Below are 26,189 nucleotides of genomic sequence, written 5' to 3'. Positions count from 1 at the left end.
CTGCCGTGACTCTGTCTCCTTTCATTTCTTTCTTCATTTCTTCAATAGCAATATCTAATGGAACTCCACTGATCGCTCCTCTAACCTTACGATTAGCCCCAGGAACGGGACTTTTAATTTGAACTTCATTCAAGGTCTTCATCTTCAGTATCTGTTGAACTCTACTGACTGCTTCAATCAACATCTTCCCTTTACTCAGAAATCTTGCTTGTCTAATGTGTCCGATCTCTTTGGAAGTTTCACTGGATGTAGTTTACTACCAGAAACTTCTCTGAACTCCATCTCCACTTTCCTCTCTCCCGTCCCGTTTGTTTTCCTCTCTTTTTTCAGTTGGTTCTGTTGTTCCGACTCACTGTGACTGGACACAGAGTTCTTCCTTCTTGGTCTCTTCCATGTTACCTCCTGCCGTTCTCCTCGCTCACCATCCCGTTCACTCGCCATACTCTCAACATTTTCAAACATTTCCACTCCCGGGCTCAAAGACGCCATCCTCCTTCTGCCGCTCTCCTCCTTTCCTGACCTTGATTTCCCATCATGCACTCCTCCAACCAATGACAGCCCACTATTAGACTCCAGCTCAATTAGCACAGTTTTACCAGTTGAACATAAAAATGCTGTTTTTAACTCAACATTATCGTGTTAGAGTTATTTATCATACAACATATAACAGTTTTTAATAAAATACATCTCCATGTTTTTACCTTGTTCATCAACATGAAATGACTTTTAATCTCAGATTAACTTCTAATGAACTCTTTTAGACTCTACTGTTTATACTGGGTTACGCTCCAGTTAAGGTTAATGATAATATTATAATCATACCGCTATCATAAAGTGAGACTGTCACCTGCTGCTGCTGATCGCTCAGAGTCCAACAGCGCAGCAGAAGCTATTTGACATTGTTTATGTAGCTAGCATAGTTTACTGATGCAGCTGCAGCTTCGGCTAACTGTCCTAATGGCTGACTAGCTGATGTTATTTTGTCAGCCTGGCGTTGGCCCTCACTGCTGTGGGTAACCTAGGTCCCTATGTATCATTATAAAATATTAAGGTGGCTTCCCTTGATACAGATGCAGCTGTATGATAAGGCCTATTATTCACCACCTGTAGCATGTTGCTAATATGAACACTTGTGTATTAACCCCTTAACACACAGTTTCTATTCAGACTGCAGACGAGATAGTGTATGTATTCCGCTAATGCCTGTTTGTGCATATTCGATACGTACCTAGGAACCTTTTTTATGCACTGGTTTCTCATAGGACCGGGCGGAGTTGTAACTACATCCGGTTCATGAAAGCAAACACTGTGGTTAGCAACATGTGCGTTTTGAGGCTTCAAATTTGGAGAAATTGCCCAATATGAGGTAAGTTGTGCTAAGATAAAAATATGTACCACCTTATTGTTTTCTTAATATTTTTTACTTTATTTGAAGATTTCTGTTTGTTGCAAATTCGCGACATTCAGCTATAATGGCTATGTATAAATAATGCAGTAGTTAATGGATTTCAGCACTCGCATGCATTTTCTTTAGTTTAGTTAATATCTATAATAATTACAAAAATAGCATGTTGGAATATAAATGCAATTTCTGCCCCTTTGTTTCAACACAGAACAAAATGATGAACATATGGATGCTCTATGGGAAGCGATTGGCTGGACTTGAAACCAGGGTTCCACCAGTCGAAAGTGATAACAGCTGTCTCAGTGGGAAAAGTGATGAAGACTACATTCCTACACCAGGTGATGAAAGCAGGAGAAGCAGTTATGAAGACTCTGATGGAGATCATGAGGCACTTTCTAGCACCAGTACTACTACTGCAAGAGGGTAATCAGCTGCTGCTACAAAAAGAAAAAGACAAAAGGTAGCATGGAAGACAGTGAACCAACAGAAGTCTGCAAAAGACCTTCCAATGTGGCACAGTGCTCTTCCAGATGGAGATTTTTTGATGCTGATATTTTGGATAGTATTGTGGTAAAAGTGTGTTTTAAGTTTAGAAATATTTTGAGTCCCCCCTCTCTTGTCTCACAGTGGTTTGGTCCACTGCCTGCTTTTCCTCTCACAGCAGTCCAGTGGCAGAAAACCAGTTCAATCCTTCAGGAGTTGTTAAGCAGACTGGCAGGGCTGTTTTCTTCACTTTAAACATCAGATGAACTGATTTATTTGTCTTTAATACAGATGATGTTGAGTCATTAAGAAATTAATCCTGACAAAAAGTTCTGATAACTGATCATTTCTCCATGAGCCCACGATGTTATAACATCACCTAGCTTGTTTACCAGCTTGTTGGATTGTAAGTCACCTTCTACAGCTAGAGATGCACGGATTGATCAGCAAGTGTGTTGTGCTCCTGCGCATGAATAGCTGGCACGTTGCGTTCTGTATGGCTGGCCTGCAATGATTGCTTTATCCATCAAGACAGCCCGGGTCAGGGCGCCATCTGGCCGCAGCATAGCAGTGGGTGAACGCTGTTACGAGGAGAGCCCCATGTAACGTTGAAGGGAGGCTAACTTTGCTGGGGAGAACTAGGGATCGGCTGGTAGTTGGTGGGATTTGAACACGTTTTCTATTATCTTTTATACATAGCCTACATGTGTACAAAATAATATAAATGCAACAACTGTACAAAGCTGTGTTTAGTTTAGTTTAGGTTTCAGGTAGGGAGTCACTGTCTTGGTGGTTTTCTTGTCCTTGTTCTGTTCTGATGGTCTAGCTCATCCTGCATGTGAGATGAACTTGCCACTAGTAGCCTACATTGATTGTGAGCCCCTCTTGAGCTGGGTTAATGTGTCTGCTGGTCATTATATTTACTGCATATCAGCTAGTGTGTGTTTTATGGGTTCATTTATCTCATTCACATCTCATTTATATCTCAGCCAACCTGTCACTTTATGCTTTTATTAAGCATTTGATTAATATAGGTTTACATTTTAATACAGCCTAGCTGATTTCCAGTCAGACTTACCTTCAGGGTGCTAGGGACCTGTTGTTTGTGGCTCTAAGGGGGGCCTCCACTATCTTCAAAGTTGTAAATGTAAATGCTCCATACTTGTATTGCACCTTTCTAGTCTTTTCGACCCACTCAAAGCGCTTTTACACTACATCTGCATTCACCAGTCACGCACATTCACACACTGAGCCTAAGTGCTCAAACGGAAACTAACATTCACACTCCTGGTTGCGCGTCGAAGTGTCCTTGAGTTTAGCTCTTAGGATTTTCTGTATGTGGGTTATAAATTATACTGTAGATGTAGCATCTGCTTCATATATTTGTAGTATTTATTTAGACAATATATACTTCAAAAATGTATATATATTTGCTTAGTGTTTGGGCCCCTACAAGTTTCAGATAGCTTGAAAAAGACCTGTATCTACAACACTGACCTTTGACCTTGAGCGTCGCTTGTTTCGTCATCAGGATGTGTCTCTTCCTGCTGTAGACGGTGCAGGTGTAGGTGTTAGTGTCTATGTCTGTGGGGTATTTCAGGGTCAGACTGAGGTCTCCAGTTCTCAGCAGGTTTCTCTTCATCTCTGTTCGGTCTCTGTAAAAACTGTGCTGTTCTTCAGGCTGGTCAGAGCCGTTCTTATATACGTGGAGCTTCCTGTCATCTCTAGCTGTCCACTCCACTGTGACGTCTTCAGGCAGGTGAACTGTGGTTTTGCAGGGCAGCAGGACAGACTTCACCCCTGAATCCACCTCCACCACCTGGTGGACTGAGAGGACAACAAAGCACAACATCAGCTGTACAGACAGCAGCAGGAACTCTGAAATATGTCCCATTGTTCCATCTAACAGAGACAGTGTTGTCTTTGGTGTCTCTACGATCATTAGTTGTATTGTCAGGTGGAAGTTTTAACTCTCATTTGTGGAGAAAAATATCAACTCTTACACAGAATCATGTCCTGTTTTACATCAGACATAAAAACATGTCAATCACTGAAACAGCAGCTCAGCTACCTTTATAATGTTTAACATATCCAGTCGATATTCAAAGTAACGGTACTTTTGGAAAGTACTACATCCGAACAGGGACGTTTTTGGGGGTAAAATAAAGACCTAAAGAGAACTAAATTTAGACCCTGGTCCCTCTGGTGGAAACGCAGTGTGTTCCTCCAAAGGTTCTTAGTTCCGGGGTAGAGTTGCTGTGGTGGAAATGCAGCTTTATTGATCCATTGAACAGAAGGTCTGTGTGAAACTGTGAACATCACATGAATCCAGTCTGAAAAACCTGATGCTATTAAATCAAAGAGTCGCTGGATTCTCCTGCAGCTGCTGGACACAACAAACTTCATTAAGAATTCACTGTATTCAAGCAGATGAGCCTCTTTTTAAAAACTGAAGCTGATCTCTTTATTATTTCAGATGAGGTGTTTGTGGGAGAAACAGGATGTTTGGAGACAAGAAGCAACATAAAAGAGCCGACTGTGAAAACTGGATCACTGAAGTCTGTTTTTTACACGAACATCTGAGAATTTGTAGCACTGATTTATTCAGAGAGAAGATTTAGGCAACAAATACTTCATCTGGAATAAAATGTTGAAAAAGATGTTTAATGAATCAAAGCGTCAGATTTTAAGCTGATTATAAGAATGACATCACATCTTTGGATTTCAGCAGTGAGGTGCTTTTATCTACGGACTGAAGAAATGATTGCAGCTGGGACTCCTTCAGTCTTTGAGAAGAAACTATGACCTGGAAGAGAGAAACCTCTCTGGATCACTTTTAGATGGACTGTTTGGCTTTGGAAGACAGAAACTGGATGGAACTCTCTGATTGATGTTTACAGATATTGATCATAAATATAAAGGCTTTCTCTTACAAATAAGCTTTAATATCAACTAAATGTTTCTGACAAACATGTTTAGAAAGAAAAATCCTTTCTGCCTGGATTCTGTTCACTGGCAGCGTTTGTCACAGTCCAGGAAGTTCACATGCATGTTTCACTTAGAGGTCCTGAGTCCCACCTGCTGCTACTTCAGATACTAAAACACTTTGGTTCAAGTTCAGATAGTGGTTTAGGTTCCTCAATCTTTCCTGAACCTGAACCAGGAGCTGGAAGGATCCAGACTCTGACCTGTATCCACAGCTCTGACCTCTGACCTGTAGCTACAGCTCTGACCTCTGACCTGTATCCACAGCTCTGACCTCTGACCTGTAGCTACAGCTCTGACCTCTGACCTGTATCTACAGCACTGACATTTGACCTCAGACCTGTATCCACAGCTCTGACCTCTGACCTGTATCCACAGCTCTGACCTCTGACCTGTATCCACAGCTCTGACCTCTGACCTGTATCTACAGCTCTGACCTCTGACCTGTATCTACAGCACTGACATTTGACCTCTGACCTGTATCCACAGCTCTGACCTCTGACCTGTATCCACAGCACTGACCTGTATCCACAGCTCTGACCTCTGACCTGTATCCACAGCTCTGACCTCTGACCTGTATCCACAGCTCTGACCTCTGACCTGTAGCTACAGCTCTGACCTCTGACCTGTATCTACAGCACTGACATTTGACCTCAGACCTGTATCCACAGCTCTGACCTCTGACCTGTATCCACAGCTCTGACCTGTATCTACAGCTCTGACCTCTGACCTGTAGCTACAGCTCTGACCTCTGACCTGTATCTACAGCACTGACATTTGACCTCTGACCTGTATCCACAGCTCTGACCTCTGACCTGTATCCACAGCACTGACCTGTATCCACAGCTCTGACCTCTGACTTGTATCCACAGCTCTGACCTCTGAACTGTATCTACAGCACTGACATTTGAGCTATGACCTGTATCCACAGCTCTGACCTCTGACCTTTATCCACAGCTCTGACCTCTGACCTGTATCCACAGCTCTGACCTGTATCCACAGCTCTGACCTCTGACCTGTATCCACAGCTCTGACCTCTGAACTGTATCCACAGCTCTGACCTCTGAACTGTATCTACAGCTCTGACCAGTATCCACAGCTCTGACCTCTGACCTTTATCCACAGCTCTGACCTGTATCCACAGCTCTGACCTCTGACCTGTATCCACAGCTCTGACCTCTGACCTGTATCCACAGCTCTGACCAGTATCCACAGCTCTGACCTCTGACCTTTATCCACAGCTCTGACCTGTATCCACAGCTCTGACCTCTGACCTTTATCCACAGCTCTGACCTCTGACCTGTATCCACAGCTCTGACCAGTATCCACAGCTCTGACCTGTATCCACAGCTCTGACCTCTGACCTGTATCCACAGCTCTGACCTCTGACCTGTATCCACAGCTCTGACCAGTATCCACAGCTCTGACCTCTGAACTGTATCTACAGCTCTGACCAGTATCCACAGCTCTGACCTCTGACCTTTATCCACAGCTCTGACCAGTATCCACAGCTCTGACCTCTGACCTTTATCCACAGCTCTGACCTCTGACCTGTATCCACAGCTCTGACCAGTATCCACAGCTCTGACCTGTATCCACAGCTCTGACCTCTGACCTGTATCCACAGCTCTGACCAGTATCCACAGCTCTGACCTGTATCCACAGCTCTGACCTGTATCCACAGCTCTGACCAGTATCCACAGCTCTGACCTGTATCCACAGCTCTGACCTGTATCCACAGCTCTGACCTGTATCCACAGCTCTGACCTCTGACCAGTATCCACAGCTCTGACCAGTATCCACAGCTCTGACCTCTGACCTGTATCTACAGCTCTGACCTGTATCTACAGCTCTGACCTCTGACCTGTATCCACAGCTCTGACCTCTGACCTGTATCCACAGCACTGACCTGTATCCACAGCTCTGACCTCTGACCTGTATCCACAGCTCTGACCTTTATCCACAGCTCTGACCTCTGACCTGTATCCACAGCTCTGACCTCTGACCTGTATCCACAGCACTGACCTGTATCCACAGCTCTGACCTCTGACCTGTATCCACAGCTCTGACCTTTATCCACAGCTCTGACCTCTGACCTGTATCCACAGCTCTGACCTCTGACCTGTATCCACAGCTCTGACCAGTATCCACAGCTCTGACCTCTGACCTGTATCCACAGCTCTGACCTCTGACCTGTATCCACAGCTCTGACCTCTGACCTTTATCCACAGCTCTGACCTCTGACCAGTATCCACAGCTCTGACCTCTGACCTTTATCCACAGCTCTGACCTCTGACCTTTATCCACAGCTCTGACCTCTGACCTTTATCCACAGCTCTGACCTCTGACCTGTATCCACAGCTCTGACCTCTGACCTGTATCCACAGCTCTGACCTGTATCCACAGCTCTGACCTCTGACCTGTATCCACAGCTCTGACCTCTGACCTGTATCCACAGCTCTGACCTCTGACCTGTATCCACAGCACTGACCTGTATCCACAGCTCTGACCTTTATCCACAGCTCTGACCTCTGACCTGTATCCACAGCTCTGACCTCTGACCTGTATCCACAGCTCTGACCAGTATCCACAGCTCTGACCTCTGACCTGTATCTACAGCTCTGACCAGTATCCACAGCTCTGACCTCTGACCTTTATCCACAGCTCTGACCTCTGACCTTTATCCACAGCTCTGACCTGTATCCACAGCTCTGACCTCTGACCTGTATCCACAGCTCTGACCTCTGACCTGTATCCACAGCTCTGACCTGTATCCACAGCTCTGACCTCTGACCTGTATCCACAGCACTGACCTGTATCCACAGCTCTGACCTCTGACCTGTATCCACAGCTCTGACCTCTGACCTGTATCCACAGCACTGACCTTTATCCACAGCTCTGACCTCTGACCTGTATCCACAGCTCTGACCTCTGACCTGTATCCACAGCACTGACCTGTATCCACAGCTCTGACCTCTGACCTGTATCCACAGCTCTGACCTCTGACCTGTATCCACAGCACTGACCTTTATCCACAGCTCTGACCTCTGACCTGTATCCACAGCTCTGACCTCTGACCTGTATCCACAGCACTGACCTGTATCCACAGCTCTGACCTCTGACCTGTATCCACAGCACTGACCTGTATCCACAGCTCTGACCTCTGACCTGTATCCACAGCACTGACCTTTATCCACAGCTCTGACCTCTGACCTGTATCCACAGCTCTGACCTCTGACCTGTATCCACAGCACTGACCTGTATCCACAGCTCTGACCTGTATCCACAGCTCTGACCTCTGACCTGTATCCACAGCTCTGACCTCTGACCTGTATCCACAGCACTGACCTGTATCCACAGCTCTGACCTCTGACCTGTATCCACAGCACTGACCTGTATCCACAGCTCTGACCTCTGACCTGTATCCACAGCTCTGACCTCTGACCTGTATCCACAGCACTGACCTGTATCCACAGCTCTGACCTCTGACCTGTATCCACAGCTCTGACCTCTGACCTGTATCCACAGCACTGACCTGTATCCACAGCTCTGACCTCTGACCTGTATCCACAGCTCTGACCTTTATCCACAGCTCTGACCTCTGACCTGTATCCACAGCTCTGACCAGTATCCACAGCTCTGACCTCTGACCTTTATCCACAGCTCTGACCTCTGACCTGTATCTACAGCTCTGACCAGTATCCACAGCTCTGACCTCTGACCTTTATCCACAGCTCTGACCTCTGACCTGTATCCACAGCTCTGACCTCTGACCTGTATCCACAGCTCTGACCTGTATCCACAGCTGACCTCTGACCTGTATCCACAGCTCTGACCTCTGACCTGTATCCACAGCTCTGACCTCTGAACTGTATCTACAGCTCTGACCAGTATCCACAGCTCTGACCTCTGACCTTTATCCACAGCTCTGACCTGTATCCACAGCTCTGACCTCTGACCTGTATCCACAGCTCTGACCTCTGACCTGTATCCACAGCTCTGACCTTTATCCACAGCTCTGACCTCTGACCTGTATCCACAGCTCTGACCAGTATCCACAGCTCTGACCTGTATCCACAGCTCTGACCTGTATCCACAGCTCTGACCTCTGACCTGTATCCACAGCACTGACCTTTATCCACAGCTCTGACCTCTGACCTGTATCCACAGCTCTGACCTCTGACCTGTATCCACAGCACTGACCTGTATCCACAGCTCTGACCTGTATCCACAGCTCTGACCTCTGACCTGTATCCACAGCTCTGACCTCTGACCTGTATCCACAGCTCTGACCTCTGACCTGTATCCACAGCACTGACCTGTATCCACAGCTCTGACCTCTGACCTGTATCCACAGCACTGACCTGTATCCACAGCTCTGACCTCTGACCTGTATCCACAGCTCTGACCTTTATCCACAGCTCTGACCTCTGACCTGTATCCACAGCTCTGACCAGTATCCACAGCTCTGACCTCTGACCTTTATCCACAGCTCTGACCTCTGACCTGTATCTACAGCTCTGACCAGTATCCACAGCTCTGACCTCTGACCTTTATCCACAGCTCTGACCTCTGACCTGTATCCACAGCTCTGACCTCTGACCTGTATCCACAGCTCTGACCTCTGACCTGTATCCACAGCTCTGACCTCTGACCTGTATCCACAGCTCTGACCTGTATCTACAGCTCTGACCTGTATCTACAGCACTGACCTTTGACCTCAAGCTTCACTTGTTTCTTCATCAGGATTTTTCTCTTCCTGCTGTAGATGGTGCAGGTGTAGATGTCACTGTCTGTGGGGTGTTTCAGGGTCAGACTGAGGTCTCCAGGTCTCAGCAGGTTTCTCTTCATCTCTGTTCGGTCTCTGTAAAGCGGGTCCTGTTCTTCAGGCTGTTCAGAGCCGTTCTTATATACGTGAACCTTCCTGTAATCTTCGTCCCTCCACTCCACTGTGCCGTCTTCAGGCAGGTGAACTGTGGTTTTGCAGGGCAGCAGGACAGACTCCACCCCTGAATCCACCTCCACCTGGTAGACTGAGAGGACAACAAAACACATCAGCTGTACAGACAGCAGCCTGAACTTTTGACTAAGACCAGCAGGAGCCCCCACATTACTCCTGTGCCTAGGCCCTTCATTGGCTTCTGATTGGTTTGACTTTTTAAAATTTTAATCATTACACAGCCTTGACAAGCTCCATGTTACATCCAGGATCTAATTCATGCACACACCTTTGGTCGCTCTCTGAGGTCTTCAGGCTGAGACCTTTTAACTGATCAAATAATGCTCCCACTACAGAATCATTTTATATTGCACCACTGCTCACTCCATGTGCACTGTAAGGAGATGGGGAGCATGTTGAAATACTATATTATAACGATTTCTAAAGATTTCAGAGATAGACTTAAGATGATTTGTATTGGATATTGCTTATGATTAGCCACTGACAGCAAGGGTACACAGATTTATGGGCTTGGAAATAGGCCACGCTTGATGGTGATGCACAGCACCACTAAGAAGCACATCTCGACAGGTAGCACATATCGACGGAACACCGGTTCTGCAACAACATTCCTGCATCAATGATAGTTTGTTCTCTGCATTTCCAGTCTGGTGAGTTCTCTGGTATCCTACTTTGACCCAAATACGATATTCTCATTGTGGTCTCATTATCTTTGTGATCTGTGTGAACGTTGCTGTGCGCTGTGTTCTGTGGTTATTACTGAAGCTCCTCAGGGCTGCCTTTCAGTTTGGTTTTAGATTCAGTGTGTTTAAGTCAGCGCATTTAATCGGCAGAAAGACACCAGCATTCACAAAGTGTCGTCACCAGTTGGATTCAAAGGAGGAAACAAGATGAACTGAACATCAATTATCGCTCCACAACAAATACAAAATACTGTCTTCTAAAAGTCCTATAAATCTGGTTCACAATTATCATTGCTGTTGCTTGTGGTTCTGTTCTCTACATCTCTTCACAGGCTTTCTCCCTGGTGTTTGTGAAGTAGCTTTTTATACGACAGCGTTGTGAACTCAACCAGACTCACTCCAAAGAATGGAAAGAAGGTCAGATGGTGTCAAAGAAGAAGGGAAGTTTTCCTCCCCGAGAGTTGACCTTTTCACATGCAAAAACCAGAGACATGGTGTTTGGTAGGGACCGGCAGAGACTCAATCAGACAATGTATCGCTTAAGGATTGTGTATTCAACGAGCCTTATTGAACCACCCAAGCCTTAAAGGGTTCACTAGAGACATTCAACAGAACAGCTAAAGGGGCTATCTGACCCCTTTCTCCCTCACCTCCGGCCTCAACCTGACTCTTTTCTTTCCACAGAACGGCTAAGCCATAAACCACCATTTCCTTTTCTCTTAGCCATGTGCCAATATGCTAAGCCAGAAATGCAAGAGACCATAACAAACCCTGTTTCTCGAACCAACAAAGGTTCAATTATAACTGTGTTTGTTCTGTTTAAATAATAACCTTGCTAAGTGAGTTTAGTAAGTAATGACCCTGTTGTTATCCTTTTAGTGATGTTTGAAAACTATCAGACCCATAAGAAAGTAATCTTGAAGAGTTCCCTAACCTCTTTCTGTTTTGTCTTAATTAGTCCCTGTTATTCCCTAGTAATCACTGTCTGGTAAGTATTATAATGTTTTAGTTACATGTTTCATATGCAATTTCCTACTAAAACATCCATTGATACGCCTGTGTGTATCACCAGCCTCTCAGTTAAAGTGGTAAATCTCACAGTGGAATGTCTACTGTGTGACCCGAGCGCCACCAAGGGGACAGGAAAGGTATAACACGCAAGTATTTAAAACTTACACTGACAATGATCGCTAAGTACCTATCACCATGTAATTGTTTAAACAAAATTTTGCTGCCACGCTTACATCTAAATTGTCTCTTGAGTTAAAACCAGTAACCATCAAGTTTATACTGAGGACATGTAGTTAAGCTTTGTTACGTTTTATATAACCATAATAAACTTTTTCCCTAGTGTTTAGTCTTGTTTTATTTGTCTTTATCTGAATGTTTAGAACTGAGTATTTTTCAAATGTCGATATTGTGGAGAGAGAGATTAAAGGAAAATATGCGCAATGTTTATTTCTTTATCCCAAAAGAAAGTAAACACCTTTAGGTTGCTTCCCCTGAGATACCCACTACCAAATTGACGTCACCCCGTCCTAATGGAGGGAGATCAAAGACCTTGTTGTCTTTTGTCTCCCCCCTCTCTTGAAACTAAACGTATACGCTCTTGTTAACTTCCTTTACTTCTGAAATTCCGATGTTTTTTTTTTCATTTCGTACTTAAATTTTCTTCAGACGAGCTGAGAAAGCTACTGCCCTCAGAATTCCCAATTCCCAAAAATTTTCAGATTTTTGTTTGGAGCGGCCTGGGGTGAAACTTTTCCCAGACTTGTTTAATCTCAGCAACATTAAATAGTCTATATTCCCGGGGCCTCGCGAACCTACGGCGAATGTGTGAGTTTATTTGATTTTGTCGTTTTAACCCCATCCGATCGTTTTGAACAACTTTGGACCAGAAACTCAGAAGCCGTTCATTGCTTGCCTTGAATGAATGAAGCCACGGATCTAACGACAGAGCCTGGAGTATGTGCCGCTGAGCTATAGCGACACCAAAGAACTCAGAGTGCAAGCCTGGGCTGACGGCCCATTGCTGCAAGCGTTTCCTGCAAAGGACTCCGGAACAAATCAACCGGTTTCGAACTCAACTGGAAACGCCACTGGGGTCGGGCCAGAACCAACTCCACGGGCCAACCGGCAGTCGAGACTTTGCTACGGGAACTGCTTCAAAAGTAAGGCAAAACAACCCACACTCTGTGACTCGTTGGTGTTCTCCAGTTGGCCTTCATCTACAGTTAACAAACCCCTAGATTAGTCAAACTAAATTTGTAACGTATTTTCGACCATTCGTTCCCTCATCCTCGTAGAATTCTCGAAATTCCATCGAGTCTAACATACCCTGTTCATTATCATGTTAGTTAATAAACTTCACCTTGAGCACAGTGATATAGTGTGTGTGTGGTTAAGGATCTAGAGTCCCTATACATAGAAATCACCCTCAGATGTGATATTGACTGACTGACTAGAGTTTACAATTTCAGGATAACTGAACCAGTAATAACTAATGAATTACCAGATAAAAATAGTGAATTTTGTATAATAGCGTGTTAGATTTAGTTCAGCTAACGGGAAATACCGTTCATCATCCCGTCTGCTCTCTGCCTGGACCCCCGTCCGGCTAAACTATTCCCAGATTCTGCTCTGGACGTGCTCGGATCAGACTCTCTCACTCTGGACTCTCAGCTACATCGAAGCTTTGACTTTTCACCGTTAATTACTATCAAAGCTTTGAAGCTCCAAAAAATTACTCTAATATTCACTGCAGCAGCTGTAGCAGAAATGTGAGCATGTGAGTTTCTTCATTTCTGATTCATAGGATAGGATTTATTCAGCTGAAGTGAAGAACTTGAGAAGAGCAGCTGTTGTGTTTGTGGCAGAAAGACTTCATGAAATGTACTCATGAAATGTTTTTATCTGACTTCAGTATCACTGAAACACATGTGGGACTATTTTCTACATCTACAGGTTCCACTGTCACAAGTGTTCAGCTGTTTTGCTCCAATAATAACTTCATATGCTGGAAGTGTAGTAGTGACATACCTGACATGAAATACTGCCGGAAATGTACCAGAAGACCCCCAGCAACAAGACCAACAACCAGGAGAACCAGGAGAACCAGGAGAACTTTGGCCCAGGATGGAAATCGTTCTGTGGGAACCAGAAACATAAAGAACATGACCTCTGACCTCTGACCTGTAGCTACAGCAGGTGTTAAGGTTTGTTGCTGACCTTTGACCTGCAGCTGTATCTCTGTCACTCTCCGTTCTCCTCTTAATACTCTGGCAGTGCAGGTGTAGGTGCCGCTGTCAGAGAGCTGGAGTTTTGTCAGAGTGAGGCTGAGGTCTCCAGTTTCCAGAGCGTCAGTCATCATGGATGTTCGGCCGCTGTAAAGCTGGTTTTGGTATCTAAGTTCATCACCTTCCTGCTGACGCTGGTGGATGGTTGAAGGATCGAGATCGTAGCGGATCCACACCACTGTGGGGTGGTCTAGGTCCAATGGGGGAAACTGACAGGGCAGCAGGACAAACTCCTCCCCTTCATACAGCTCCACAGCTGAGGGATCCTGGGAAGCTGTGAGGTCAAACAGACAGAGAGGTTCAATCACAGCATCAATGACCTCTGACCTATATCTACAGCAGGTGTTATAGTGTGTTGCTGACCTTTGACCTTCAACTGTATGTTTCTCACTCTCCGTTGTCTCTTTTGTCCTCCTAACTCTCTGACAGTGCAGGTGTAGCTGCCGCTGTCAGAGAGCTGGAGTTTTGTCAGAGTGAGGCTGAGGTCTCCAGTTTCCAGAGCGTCAGTCATCATGGATGTTCGGCCGCTGTAAAGCTTGTTTTGGTATGAAAGTTCATCACCTTCCTGCTGACGCTGGTGGACGGTTGGAGGATTGAGATCGTAGCGGCTCCACACCACTGTGGGGTTGTCCATGTCAAAAGTCTGATACCCACAGGGCAGCAGGACAAACTCCTCCCCCTCAAACAGCTCCACAGCTAAGGCATGGTGGGAAACTGTGAGGTCACACAGACAGAGAGGTTGAATCATATTTCATGTCTTATCCTATGGGGGTAAATCAATCACATTCACAATTATTAATTTTATTTATCCCAAAGCGACTTCACACACTTCAGAGGTCGCACGCCTCTGGAGCAACTAGGGGTTAAGCGTCTTGCTCAGGTACACAATGGTCGATGGGTCACAGTGGGAATTGAACCCGGGCCTCTCACAACAAAGGTGTCTTATAAACTGTGAAGTCACCACCACCATGTCAATCTAATTCAATGAAAATGTAGAGTCACACATAGATATAAAAATTTGCTAAACACAAATTACAATCTACAATTATATTCAAACAAAACCACAATTTTTTTTACTTTTTCTCTGTTTTACCAATTTCTATGAACTCTTAACAATTTGTGAGCTCACATCAACACACATTACCTTACATTTATTCATTTAGCTGACGCTTTTATCCAAAGCTACTTACAATTGCTATACATGTCAGAGGTTGCACGCCTCTAGAGCAATTAGGGGTTAAGTGTCTTGCTCAGGGACACAATGGTGGATGTGTCACAATGGGGGATTGAACCCGGGTCTCTCACACCAAAGGCATAGTCACACTGTTGTATTATGATGATCAGTCATTCAGCTTTTATAAAAAAAGACTTAAAATTGCAATAGCATATAGTTGGGAGCATGAAATTGTCCAAAATGTCTTGGTATGTTGGAGCATTAACAATTCCTTTCACTGGAATTAAAGGGCCTAGCCCAACCCGAGAAAAAACCCCACATCATAATCCCCATGAAGGCCACACAACATTTGGAGGTCTGTAGCTGCTGACTCCGCAGAAAGTTAGGGACTTTTTGGGTTGGTGTGCCTCAGCATCCGCTGACCCTGCTCTGTGATTTTATGAGGCCTACGACTTGTGGCTGAGTTTCAGTTGTTCCCATCACTTCCACTTTGTTATAATACCACTAACAGATTACAGATTAGAATATTTAGTAGTGAGGAAATTTCACAAATGGACTTATTGCACAGTTGTTAACCTATCACCGTACAACACTTGAATTCACTAAGCTCCTGAGAGCGACCCATTCTTTTACAAATGTTTGTAGAAGCAGTCAGGATGACTACATGCTTGATTTTACACACCTTTGGCCATAGAAGTGATTGGAACACCGGAATTCAGTGAGTCGAAGGGGTGTCCCAATACATTTGGCCTCTGGAGCAACTACGAGTTCAATGTCTTGCCCAGGGACACGTTGTATCCAGCGTTTTCTGGCATTTATCACGTTTTCATGTTTTGTTGAGATGCTAATGTCAACACTGTTCCAGCTAGTATGCCTCTAGCTCATGTTGGAATTTTAAGGTCACGTAAACAGACTCTGTTATGACTGGAACAACCATTTGCCCCAAACTCAAGTAGGGTTTCCTAGCTATTGGAGCTGAGTGTCTCTGGTTTCACCAAGAACCATTGCAGGTTTCCCTCCTGACTTATCAAATACCTCTGGATTTCCTTTGAGAACACAGGCGGAAGTGGATAGTGAAGTGAAGGAAAGGAGGGTCTGTTTCTCAATACAGAATTTACCAAGTTTGGACTCCTGTACTTCAAAAATGGGACTTGGCAAGTCCGGCTTGGGAGTACAAACTTCCAGAAACGGGAGCACGCAGTCCGTCATCCAGTAATTGGAAAGACAGCCGGACCCGTTAGTGGGCAGGACCTCACATCTCCGAAAAGTTTGTAGCAAATTTTCAAATCAGCTCTGTCTTTAGAAATCAACCACACATTTGGAGTTTAAACAACTATATTACCACATAACAAAATACTGCACTCTGTGACAGAATAACAGCAGTATTGTAACTTACAGTTGCTAGACTTCTCCTCAACCATTTCTGCTTGTTGGTGCAAAATGCATTCTGGGATACTTGGCTATCCGAAGTCCACACAAGTCACCACCCAATGCAGGCTCGGTATAACGGGCAGAGCAAGAACACATCCAGATATTTGACTGAATTGTTGGGCAAGTAAGAGTTTGCAGCAGTGAGGTAATACTTCACTCTATTTTCTTACTCTTGATGTGCTATCACTTTGCACTTCGCTGAGCATTCCACTAGAATCTGGCTGAGTGAGCTCAAACAACTGGGTGTGTTGTCCCTCCTTCTGAAACCAACCTTTTGTCTTTGTAATTTGGAGGGCGATCTCAGCTGGGTGCAATCAGTCTTAATGCACAACACCTGTATGCAATTAGACTCATACTACTTCAATGAAACCTATCACTGAAGCATCAGCATAAGCGTTGGCTCCTTGTGTGAAGACCTACTTGGGTGAAGACCCGCGAGTCTACCTGTGTGAGTCTACTTGGATAAAGACCAGCGAGTCTACCTGTGCGAGTCTGCTTGGGTAAAGACCAGCGAGTCTACCTGTGTGACCTAGATCCTGAACTGAAACAGTTCTTTTGTCTGTAACAGAAGCCCTAAGGTCAGCTTAAGCTGTAGCCCAATCCTTGGTTCTTATCCTGCTTGACCTATCAGCTGCCTTTGACACAGTCAATCACAGGATCCTGCTATCCGCACTCTCAGCAATGGACATCTCGAGTAAAGCACTCCTGTGGTTCGAATCCAACCTCTCAGGGCGTTCCTATAATGTTTTGCCTCTCCACAGGGGTGCCCCAAGGCTCAGTGCTAGGGCTCCTTCTCTTCTCAATTTACACCACCTCACTGGGCCAATCATTCACTCACACGGCTTCTCTTATCGCTGCTACGCAGATGATACGCAGCTCTACCTGGACACCTTCTTCTTTGTCCCTCATTATTTTCTCTCTCTTCCTCCACTTTGCAAACAGCTCCATTATAATCATGTCGTGTTCACAGCGTAAGCGCGATGTGCGACAGTAATAAATGTTCCTGCGAAACACTGTGCTGTATAGTTACATGGATTAAACGAAGCATCGATGCAAAGAATGTGTCGCATTTTATTTATCTATTTTATCTATTTAATTGATTAATTGTTTCAGCCCTATGTAGAATACATTTGTGATTGTTTTCTGTGGGTTACAAATATTAAAGTCCACTAAAATCTTCCATAGTCTGGCACCAACAATCATGCCACGTTCAAAGTCACTTAAATCCCCTTTCTTCCCCATTATGATGCTCTGTTTGACCACGTCTACATGCCTAAATACACGGAGTTGCTGCCATGTGAATGGCTGATTAGCTATTTGTGTTAACTAGCAATTAAACAGGTGTACCTAACAAAGTGGCGAGTGAGTGTGTATCAGATCTGCTTTTAGCTTATGAGCCTTCAGAACCCTTAGGTCCTCTGGTAGAGGCCTGTTAATTATCTCTCCAAGTCCCCGTGATGAAAACTGATGTTGAGGTGTCCTTTTATTTAATATGACCAAAGTCTTTGTAACGGCCTTCCAGAGGGCAGCAGAGATATTTTTAAAAGCAAACAAAAGACCTACGTGTTTACCCAGGCTTCATTTAAGTTTTTTAGTTTTACTGATACATTGTTTTATTGTATTTTATTCTCTTGTTCTCATATTTGTAATGCTCTTTATTGTAGTTGTTTATTTGTATTACTGTATTGTTATTCTTCATCTTTATTTTCTTTTTCTTTCAGTACCTTACTCTGCCTCTAGTGTTTCCTCATTGCAAATATGAGTCTTCAGACTTTGTTAAAGCAGCTCTCTGGAATGAGTCCAGATCACCACAGATCTCTTCTGAGGAAAGAGGAGGAGCTTCAGCTTCCTCATGTTTGTCAGAGCTGTTGGTCCAGTTTCTGTCTCAGACTGACAGACAGAAAGCTGAACCTTCAGTCCTGTTGATTATCTGCACAAGAACTAAACTTCTTTATCAATCTCTAAATGACTGAAGCCGTCAGGAAACACAAGCTTTTTCTGTTCAAGAAAACATTTTAATGTCAGAGACACAAACAGCTGACAGAGATTTATGTCATTAAACACTGAAGTCAGTCCAACTTTTCATCAGTACAATAATGAAACAATAAAGAAATAAAAAGGATTTAAACTGCATTTCTTCTTCCTCATGATGTCGCTTCAAATCAGATCACATGAAACTGCATTCATTAGAATAATTTCACAATAATCAATATTAAAAGATTACTTGAAACACACGTACAGATTTCACCTTCAAACAACCTGAGAAACATGTAAGGAGAGAAGGAACCAGACAGAAATTGTGATCAGTGATCGATTAAGATCTTATCGACCTACAGCAGTGTTACACTTGTGGAATTTTTGAAGCACTAATGTACTCATGTAACACGCGTGTTAAAGTGTCAAGCAAGAAAGTATGAACATTGTGTGTTGTTAGCCATCCTCTGTGGTTCGCTTGGTCAGTATTTCACTTTATTGGTGACAGCCTAGTTAATATGACAGAAACCCAGATTAAAAGGTGATGATCAGATCAGAGGGAGGAAGGTTATCTTACCGTGCACGAGGATCACAAACACCACAAACATCTTCATCTTCCTGTAGAAACTCCAACAAGCACAAAGTTAATCTGCTTCTCACTAAAGGAAGTCTTCAGAAACACAGTGAGGACATCAGTTCACAGCCAGCTGTCCCTTTCCTCCTCCTGATAATCTGCTGACCTCTGAGAAAACTTTACTTTCGATTTCAACAGTTCTGTGACATTTACAGAAACAGGTGGGGCAGGTAAGGGAAGGAGGAAGTCAGGTAATGTGAAGAGTATCTGGAAAGAAATTTGATTTTTGTTTAATTTCAGATCATGTAATTGAGAAATTAAGAAATATTAAATAATTAAGAAATAGCGCAGAGAGACAATGTATCTCATAAGAATATTTTCGTTTTCTTCTTGCAAAATGATATTTTCCTAACCTGTGTTTGTGTTGGAGTGGGTGCTCTGTGCCTGAGAGGATCTCTGCGTGTCCTAAAGGTGTCTCTTTATGATTGGCTGGATTCACAGGTAGAGCCTGGGAGTGTCTGCTGCTGATTGGTCCATTCAAAACATGTGGTCTTTAAAATATCAGGTTTCCAGCAGTCTGACAGCAGCAAACCAAACCCTTTGTTTTGTGTGTTAAGAGCTGGGAGGTTAGTTTTAGTCTCCTGAGGGCTGTTTCACCTCTTTACCGTTTTATTAGCTGTAGCGGCCATGTTTCTTTTTTTAAAATCCTCAAACCTTTATTTTTGGTTTCTCACTGTGTTTAAAGTTTATTCTTTTCCATTTCAGCATCAGTAAATCTGTGAACAACCGGGTTGTCTCTTGAAGAAAGCTGTTGACAGGAATTCATCTGATTTACCTGGCTCGACATTGTCGCTTTTTCAACGGAAACCGTGGTGCCTCGAAACACACCGTTGTGTACACAAGCACACTTTATTTTCCTGCCTTTGTTTACACAAACTTGCCGCAGCTGATTGGGCAACACCTGTGACACGACCGCCAAACAGAAGTAAACATACCTGGTGCGTTAAGCCTACATTGCAAGGAACCTGGATTTCTAAATTCTGCTTTTGTGAAACAGCTCTCACATCAGGCTGTACAATACAGACTCTGGATATATTTAAAAACAAAAAAAAACTACTCTCTCAAATAATTAAATAAAAACAACAGGGGCACCTCCAAAAATGTAGCTTGCCTCGCAATGCTTTTGAGCCAACGGGAAGTACCCCGTGCTTTAAAGTAACTTACTAGCGGTCAAAACGGCGACTATAACAAGTTGGATCAATATATTTGAATATCGGAATGTGATCCATTCGCTCGGTAACATTTGAAAAGGCTAAACCAGCCGCACGTAGACAATTTTACCCCCATTTACGTTAGCGAAGGGCTAAACCGGAAGTTAGCCTGCTCGACCGGCAAAAGTCAACCCAGTGGACGCTGTAGCGCTACTGCCGATGAGTGTTTGGGGATGTAATAGCAGAATGACGGGGACACCGACGCACAGGTATAAATGCATGGCTACGTGCGTAGCCTACGGCGTAGTTAGGGTTAGCAGTTTCCCCCTGCTTCCAGTCTTTGTGCTAAGCTAAGCTAATCCTGGACCCACAGAACTGTAGAAGTCTGTTTAAAGAAGGACAGGAGGACAGGGACAGACTGAAACCTTTATTATCACAACAAAATGGACATTAACGTGTTTAGTGTGTGGAGTATTTGGGCAGCTGGTTTCCCAGTATGACTCGTCTCTCCACTCCCTCCTCTGAGATGCTCGCCAGTCTGACCACGCCGCCGCTGGAGCCGTCTCTCTCCATCGCCAGAGACAGAGCTGTGAGACAAGACAGGAGAGAGACAGAGAGTCAGTCAGAGCCAGTAGTCCTGCAGTGGACCGCAGTTCCCAGCATGCCTTGCAGCAGCAGCAGTGTGTACCTGCAGCAGTGAGCTCCAGACACTGGTCTTTGCTCAGTCCCGGTTTGTAGTTGGAGTCCATGAAGCCGTAGATGTAGGTGCTGCCGCTGCCGCCCACCGACACCGGCTGCCTCACCAACATCCCACCAATAGGCACGCAGTACACCTGAGACACAGACGGGTGAGCAGAGAGACAGTCAGTGTGTGAAAATGTCCAGATTTGAGTTCAGCAGAGCTTCACAGGTTGCCACTGGAGTCCTCTTCCACTCCTCCATGACGACATCACGGAGCTGGTGGATGTTGGAGACCTTGGGCTCCTCCGCCTTCTGTTTGAGGACGTCCCACAGATGCTCAATAGGCTTTAGGTCTGGAGACATGCTAGAAGTCTGGCAAGATGTCGTCATGGAGGAGTGGAAGAGGACTGTGCGATGTGTTATTTTCAGGTGTGTTTATTAGGGATCGAAGTTTTTTCCGGACTGATACAGATTATTAGTGACCAATTAGACCGATATGTGGAACCGATATCCTTTTGCTGTAAAAATTTTAATGTTGGTCTCTAAATTTAGAATAACACAAACTCCAACACAAAGTCTGTTAAAAACAACAATATTAAAGTTAATTGTCATGTTTATAAATTAAAATTAAAAATGTCTTAGAGATCCATCCCAGAGATGGACTTAACTATAAGTGATAAATTATCATAAACTTTGTCTTTAAAAGCTGCCATTTATATTGTATTTATTTTATATTGTTAGGATTTTATTGATATATTTATTGATACTATATTCTTTCTGTTCTTTATCCGTCCTTTTATTGGTTTTTCATTACCAATTCATTTCATTACTTAAAAATGTTATTTAAAAAAGATATACAGGTGCTGGTCATATAATTAGAATATCATCAAAAAGTTGATTTATTTCAGTAATTCCATTCAAAAAGTGAAACTTGTATAATGTATACATTCATTCCACACAGACTGATATATTTCAAGTGTTCATTCCTTTTAATTTTGATGATTATAACTGACAACTAATGAAAACCCCAAAAAAATCAGTATCTCAGAAAATTAGAATATTGTGAAAAGGTTCAATATTGAAGACACCTGGTGCCACACTCTAATCAGCTAATTAACTCAAAACACCTGCAAAGGCCTTTAAATGGTCTCTCAGTCTAGTTCTGTAGGCTACACAATCATGGGGAAGACCGCTGACTTGACAGCTGTCCAAAAGACGACCATTGACACCTTGCACAAGGAGGGCAAGACACAAAAGGTCATTGCTAAAGAGGCTGGCTGTTCACAGAGCTCTGTGTCCAAACACATTAATAGAGAGGCGAAGGGAAGGAAAAGATGTGGTAGAAAAAAAGTGGACCAGCAATAGGGATAACCGCACTCTGGAGAGGATTGTGAAACAAAACCCATTCAAAAATGTGGGGGGGATTCACAAAGAGTGGACTGCAGCTGGAGTCAGTGTTTCAAGAACCACCACTCACAGACGTATGCAAGACATGGGTTTCAGCTGTCGCATTCCTTGTGTCAAGCCACTCTTGAACAATGATTTTAAATAGGCCAAGGAAAAAAACAACAAAAATCAATATGTGGCGCTGATATTGTGGCGGGCTGCCACAAATAAATGGACGTATGGGAAGGACTGAGTAACGAGCGTAGTTATGGTGAACTTATGTGAGCTACAGTGATCTGCTCACTACTCTGCAGAAGTAGCACCTGCCACCGCGGGTAACTTGGTGGTGGGTGAAATCGTCGGCCCATCCGACGGAGAATTACTAAGCTTGTCCTGATGATATATTATTTAATACCATGACTTTACTCAAATTATCTTTCACATATTGCTATAATTTGATACTTCTCCACCATTGCTCATAATAATTTGATTTGATCATAACCCAGGCCTGACTCACAAGAAAGAACGTTTAATCTAATATTGTGTTGGTCGTACTAAACACTAATTTACTGCTTGTCCATTTTGAATAATATAGAAGGTAAAGAGCTTAAAAATTGATCGCATATTAAATCGCAATATTAATTTAAAAAAATAAAATACAAAAAATTGCAATTAGATTATTTTCCAAAATCGTTTAGCCCTACTAGTCAGTGCTAATAGGCTGTTACTCCTGAGATTTGTTAATTAATTATATCGGCCATCTGATTTTAAAGTGGCCGATGCAGACTTTTGGAGAAATGCTGAATATCGGCGCCGATAATCAATATAAATACACAGTCTGTGTATTAGTACATATAGACGGGTCCTGCAGTACCTGGCCCCCCTTCCTGCGGTCCCATCCTGCCACCAGGATCCCAGCAGACAGCTCCTCTCTGTAACGGTAGCAGCTCGCTTTGAACAGATTGGCAGCCGTCTCCACCAACGGGGGCTCGTCCAGCTCGATGCTGGGGGCGGGACCACAGACAGGTTAAAGGTCAACAGCACCTGACTGGCCGCTGAGGCTGTCAATCAAACTGTGTGTGCGTTACCTGTGAAAGCCCAGCTGGTAGGTGACCACGTCAGCGATGGCCTGAGTGTCAGCAGCTGATCCAGACCTGCAACAGAACCACGTCACACATCCAACAGCTGATCTACAAGGTTCCACTAAAGTCTTAGAACCTTTCTATAAAAAGGTTCTAGGTTTCATAAGAAAGATTATTTCTAAGGGTTCCTGAGTTCTTATATCACCAAACGGACGGAGTTCTGCAGGAACGTTGTTCTCTCTAAAGTTGCAGGGTACCAGCTCAACTCGCTTGGTGATGTTTGTGAGGCTACATCCACACTACTACGGTTTTTAAACACTTTTATAACAAACACGATCTTCTGCGTCCACAGCAGCGTTTTAATTCTGAAGTTTTGAGGAAGCAGCTGCCCTGTGTTTTTGTTGCTTGCTTCAGTAGAAAGAAGAAGCAGCAGCGGTCACTCCACAACACTGCGCTTGTCTGATTGCTGCTCCACCCTCTTTGTAAATGATTAACGCATCGATGCTTCCTGTCTGAAAAGGACTTTGGTGCTCGCTCTGAAGACTGCTCAGTGAAACCATTTTAGCTGATGGCGAGTATTGCGAGAGCACCGATCAAACCAGTTAAAGCCATAATCGACCGACTACGATCGGAGCTCCCTAAATTAAAGTAGTCCTCAAGTAGAACGTTAATTTTGTTTTTAGAAATCAGGCCGTGCTTTTAGACCGAAGGTTCCCCAGATCTGCTGAACTCCTGTGTTTTAATGGTTCTTTAAGAACTTGATAGTTTGATCCAGTTTGTTAATAAACTTGAATTGTGTCTCAGCTTCGTGCAGCGTTGCTATGACAACATTGAGCGTGTAGTATATCTGCAATGTGAATCGGAGGACGGGGCACCAAAGTGAGTTGAGCTGGAACCGTCCAGTGGAAAAGCGGCACAAGTTCCTGATGCTGAGAACTGATCACAGTGAGAATACGTCAACATATGAGTTTGTGAACAGGAAGTTCTGGAGGAGGAAGTGACCTGCAGCAGAAGATTCGGTCGTGGATCGGAGTCAGTTTGTCCGTTACTCTGTTGGCGATGTAAGCTCTGAAACACGGAGAGACAGACGGGTTAAATGAGTGTTCACAGAGAGTTTGATCAGCTGCACGCTCCTGTGTTGTTCTTACCCGGTGGTCGTGCGAGAGTCGGCGCCGATCACCACCCCTCCATCGTACTCCACCGCCATGATGGTGGTCTGACACACAGAGAGACAAACAGGTCACCGGGTGATGTAATGATGCACGTGAGAAAACATATTTTACCCACTTTGTCCCTTTTGTGAGACCTCAGTGTTGTGTGGTCAGTAGAGACGTCACAAGAACTTGTACTTCAGTACCAAGGCGATTCTTAAAACATGTCGGTAAAGCCTCGTTCACACTACACGATTTCGGTCGCCAGTCGTTATGTGTGAACTACTCAACGACACATCAAAGAGGCTCCCCGACACATTTCTGACACATCGCCGACGTCTGCCAGATATCTAGCACGCCAAATATCTGGAGGACTCTCGACTCGACATCCACATCCAGCCAATGAGAGCAGGCTGCTATTTTTTCACCATAAAACACTTTTTACTCACCGCCGTAAAACAGGCGTGTATGAAAACGGCGTAAGGTTATTTAGCGACTGTTTCCTTCAGCAGCTCCGTGTCAAAGCCTGGATTTCTCCCAGTTCTGTTGGAGAACTAATTCAGACTGACGTTTCAGTTTGATCACCCAAAGATGACGATGCAGTTTGCAGCTCTAAGAACTGAACGTCTGTCCAACGCTCCTGTTCCTGTAGGAGGCGTTACGATCCATTTCAATCATCAATAACTGTTTAGTTTTCTAAAAATCTCAGACAGCTGCCAGTATAGACAAAGACCAGCCTGAAACATTTCAATTACATATGCACATTGTAAGTTTGTAATTTCATCAGTTTGCTCATTTATGAACATACTGACACCAAACCGTCTTTCTTTTTAGTAATGTTAAAATGTTTCTATTAAAAAAAGGAGTGGGTGTTGAAATTCATGGATTTATTGTTTGGTTTGTTTTACCGTGGTATCCAGAATCACGGACATTTATTGGTTTCGACTGCTAGATTTCTGGTATGGTGGCGTCTCTACTGGTCACGTTTCAATGTGATGAAGTCTCTGATCTGTCACATGTAAGATGAAGCTGAACGGGACATTCCTGTTTGATTGATGCACAAACTCAAACTCAAGTTCATAAATCAATTTGATTTAACACACCACAGTTATTTTAATGCCCATCATCACTCTGGTTTATAAGTGAGCTCATTATCGGACACAGCATTTATTATGAGACTTAATTTATTTAAACTAATATCCAGCAGCTGTCATTTAACTTCACACCGTTAACGGCGTTACTGTCGCGATAAACACTAACGGAGCATGTTGGTCACTTTTAAGAACCAGCTCCTGTTTCAGACTTAAATCCGGGACGCTGTCTATCCCGGTCCGGCTCGGTTCAGCCCGGTTTCTTCCTCCGGTCCGGACTGTAACAGAGCAGCCGTTAGCAGCCGTTAGCCGCCGTTAGCCGCCGCAGAAGTGCCGTCTCATTCAGCCGCTGCTCGCAGGATAAAAACCCTCCAACGGAGCAGAACCGGACCCGCTTCGGTCCGACCCGGTCCCCACAGCCCGCGTACTCACCCCGGTGCTGACTTCCTGGCTGGTCCAGTCCGGGGCCAGGTCGCTGTTGGACGAAACTTTCTGTCCAAAGTACGGCATCATTGTTGCTGCTGCCGCCATCTTGTCTCTGTTAGTATGAACTGGACGTACGGCGCATGCGCTGTTATTGAAGAAACCGCCGTTAACGTGAGCGATTAGCGTTTTGCATGAG

At 44.3% G+C, this 26,189-nt stretch overlaps 2 protein-coding genes and 1 long non-coding RNA gene across 5 annotated transcripts in view; 1 reads left to right on the top strand and 2 right to left on the bottom strand.

The window, feature by feature from the left end:
- LOC119912613 (butyrophilin-like protein 2) overlaps window positions 1–26,189 on the bottom strand; it is a 566,400-nt gene that overhangs the window by 5,031 nt on the left and 535,180 nt on the right. Inside the window, exons 1-6 of one of the 3 annotated variants that reach the window (XM_038731888.1) lie at window positions 18,969–19,245; window positions 14,176–14,526; window positions 13,745–14,086; window positions 13,556–13,663; window positions 9,586–9,906; window positions 3,386–3,715 (exon numbers count right to left, since the gene is read on the bottom strand). In XM_038731888.1, the coding sequence (XP_038587816.1) occupies window positions 3,386–3,715; window positions 9,586–9,906; window positions 13,556–13,663; window positions 13,745–14,086; window positions 14,176–14,526; window positions 18,969–19,005 (1,489 nt within the window). In that variant the 5' untranslated portion in view covers window positions 19,006–19,245. Of the gene's footprint in view, window positions 1–3,385; window positions 3,716–9,585; window positions 9,907–13,555; window positions 13,664–13,744; window positions 14,087–14,175; window positions 14,527–18,968; window positions 19,246–26,189 lie in introns of those variants that run through there. The other 2 variants (XM_038731891.1, XM_038731889.1) reach the window with 2 other exon arrangements.
- On the top strand, window positions 750–5,187 carry LOC119912817. Its single transcript, XR_005446268.1, has 3 exons — window positions 750–1,366; window positions 1,614–1,743; window positions 4,365–5,187. It is a non-coding gene; the product is annotated as an uncharacterized LOC119912817 (long non-coding RNA).
- On the bottom strand, window positions 20,589–26,142 carry LOC119912705 (proteasome subunit beta type-6-like). The gene is made up of 7 exons (XM_038731996.1): window positions 26,000–26,142; window positions 24,474–24,541; window positions 24,328–24,393; window positions 23,332–23,397; window positions 23,118–23,247; window positions 20,865–21,009; window positions 20,589–20,763 (listed from the first exon to the last, which is right to left on the bottom strand). Exons 1-7 carry the CDS (start codon window positions 26,096–26,098, stop codon window positions 20,636–20,638), a joined length of 702 nt encoding a protein of 233 aa, XP_038587924.1. The 5' UTR covers window positions 26,099–26,142; the 3' UTR covers window positions 20,589–20,635.

The sequence above is a fragment of the Micropterus salmoides genome, unplaced genomic scaffold (genome assembly GCF_014851395.1).
Source record: "Micropterus salmoides isolate LMB-PRFRI ecotype aquatic unplaced genomic scaffold, ASM1485139v1 Ms_hic_scaffold_2, whole genome shotgun sequence".
Classification (NCBI taxonomy): Eukaryota; Metazoa; Chordata; class Actinopteri; order Centrarchiformes; family Centrarchidae; genus Micropterus; species Micropterus salmoides.
The sequence above is the reverse complement of the archived record's forward strand: the minus strand, read 5'-3'. Positions and strand labels throughout refer to the sequence as shown.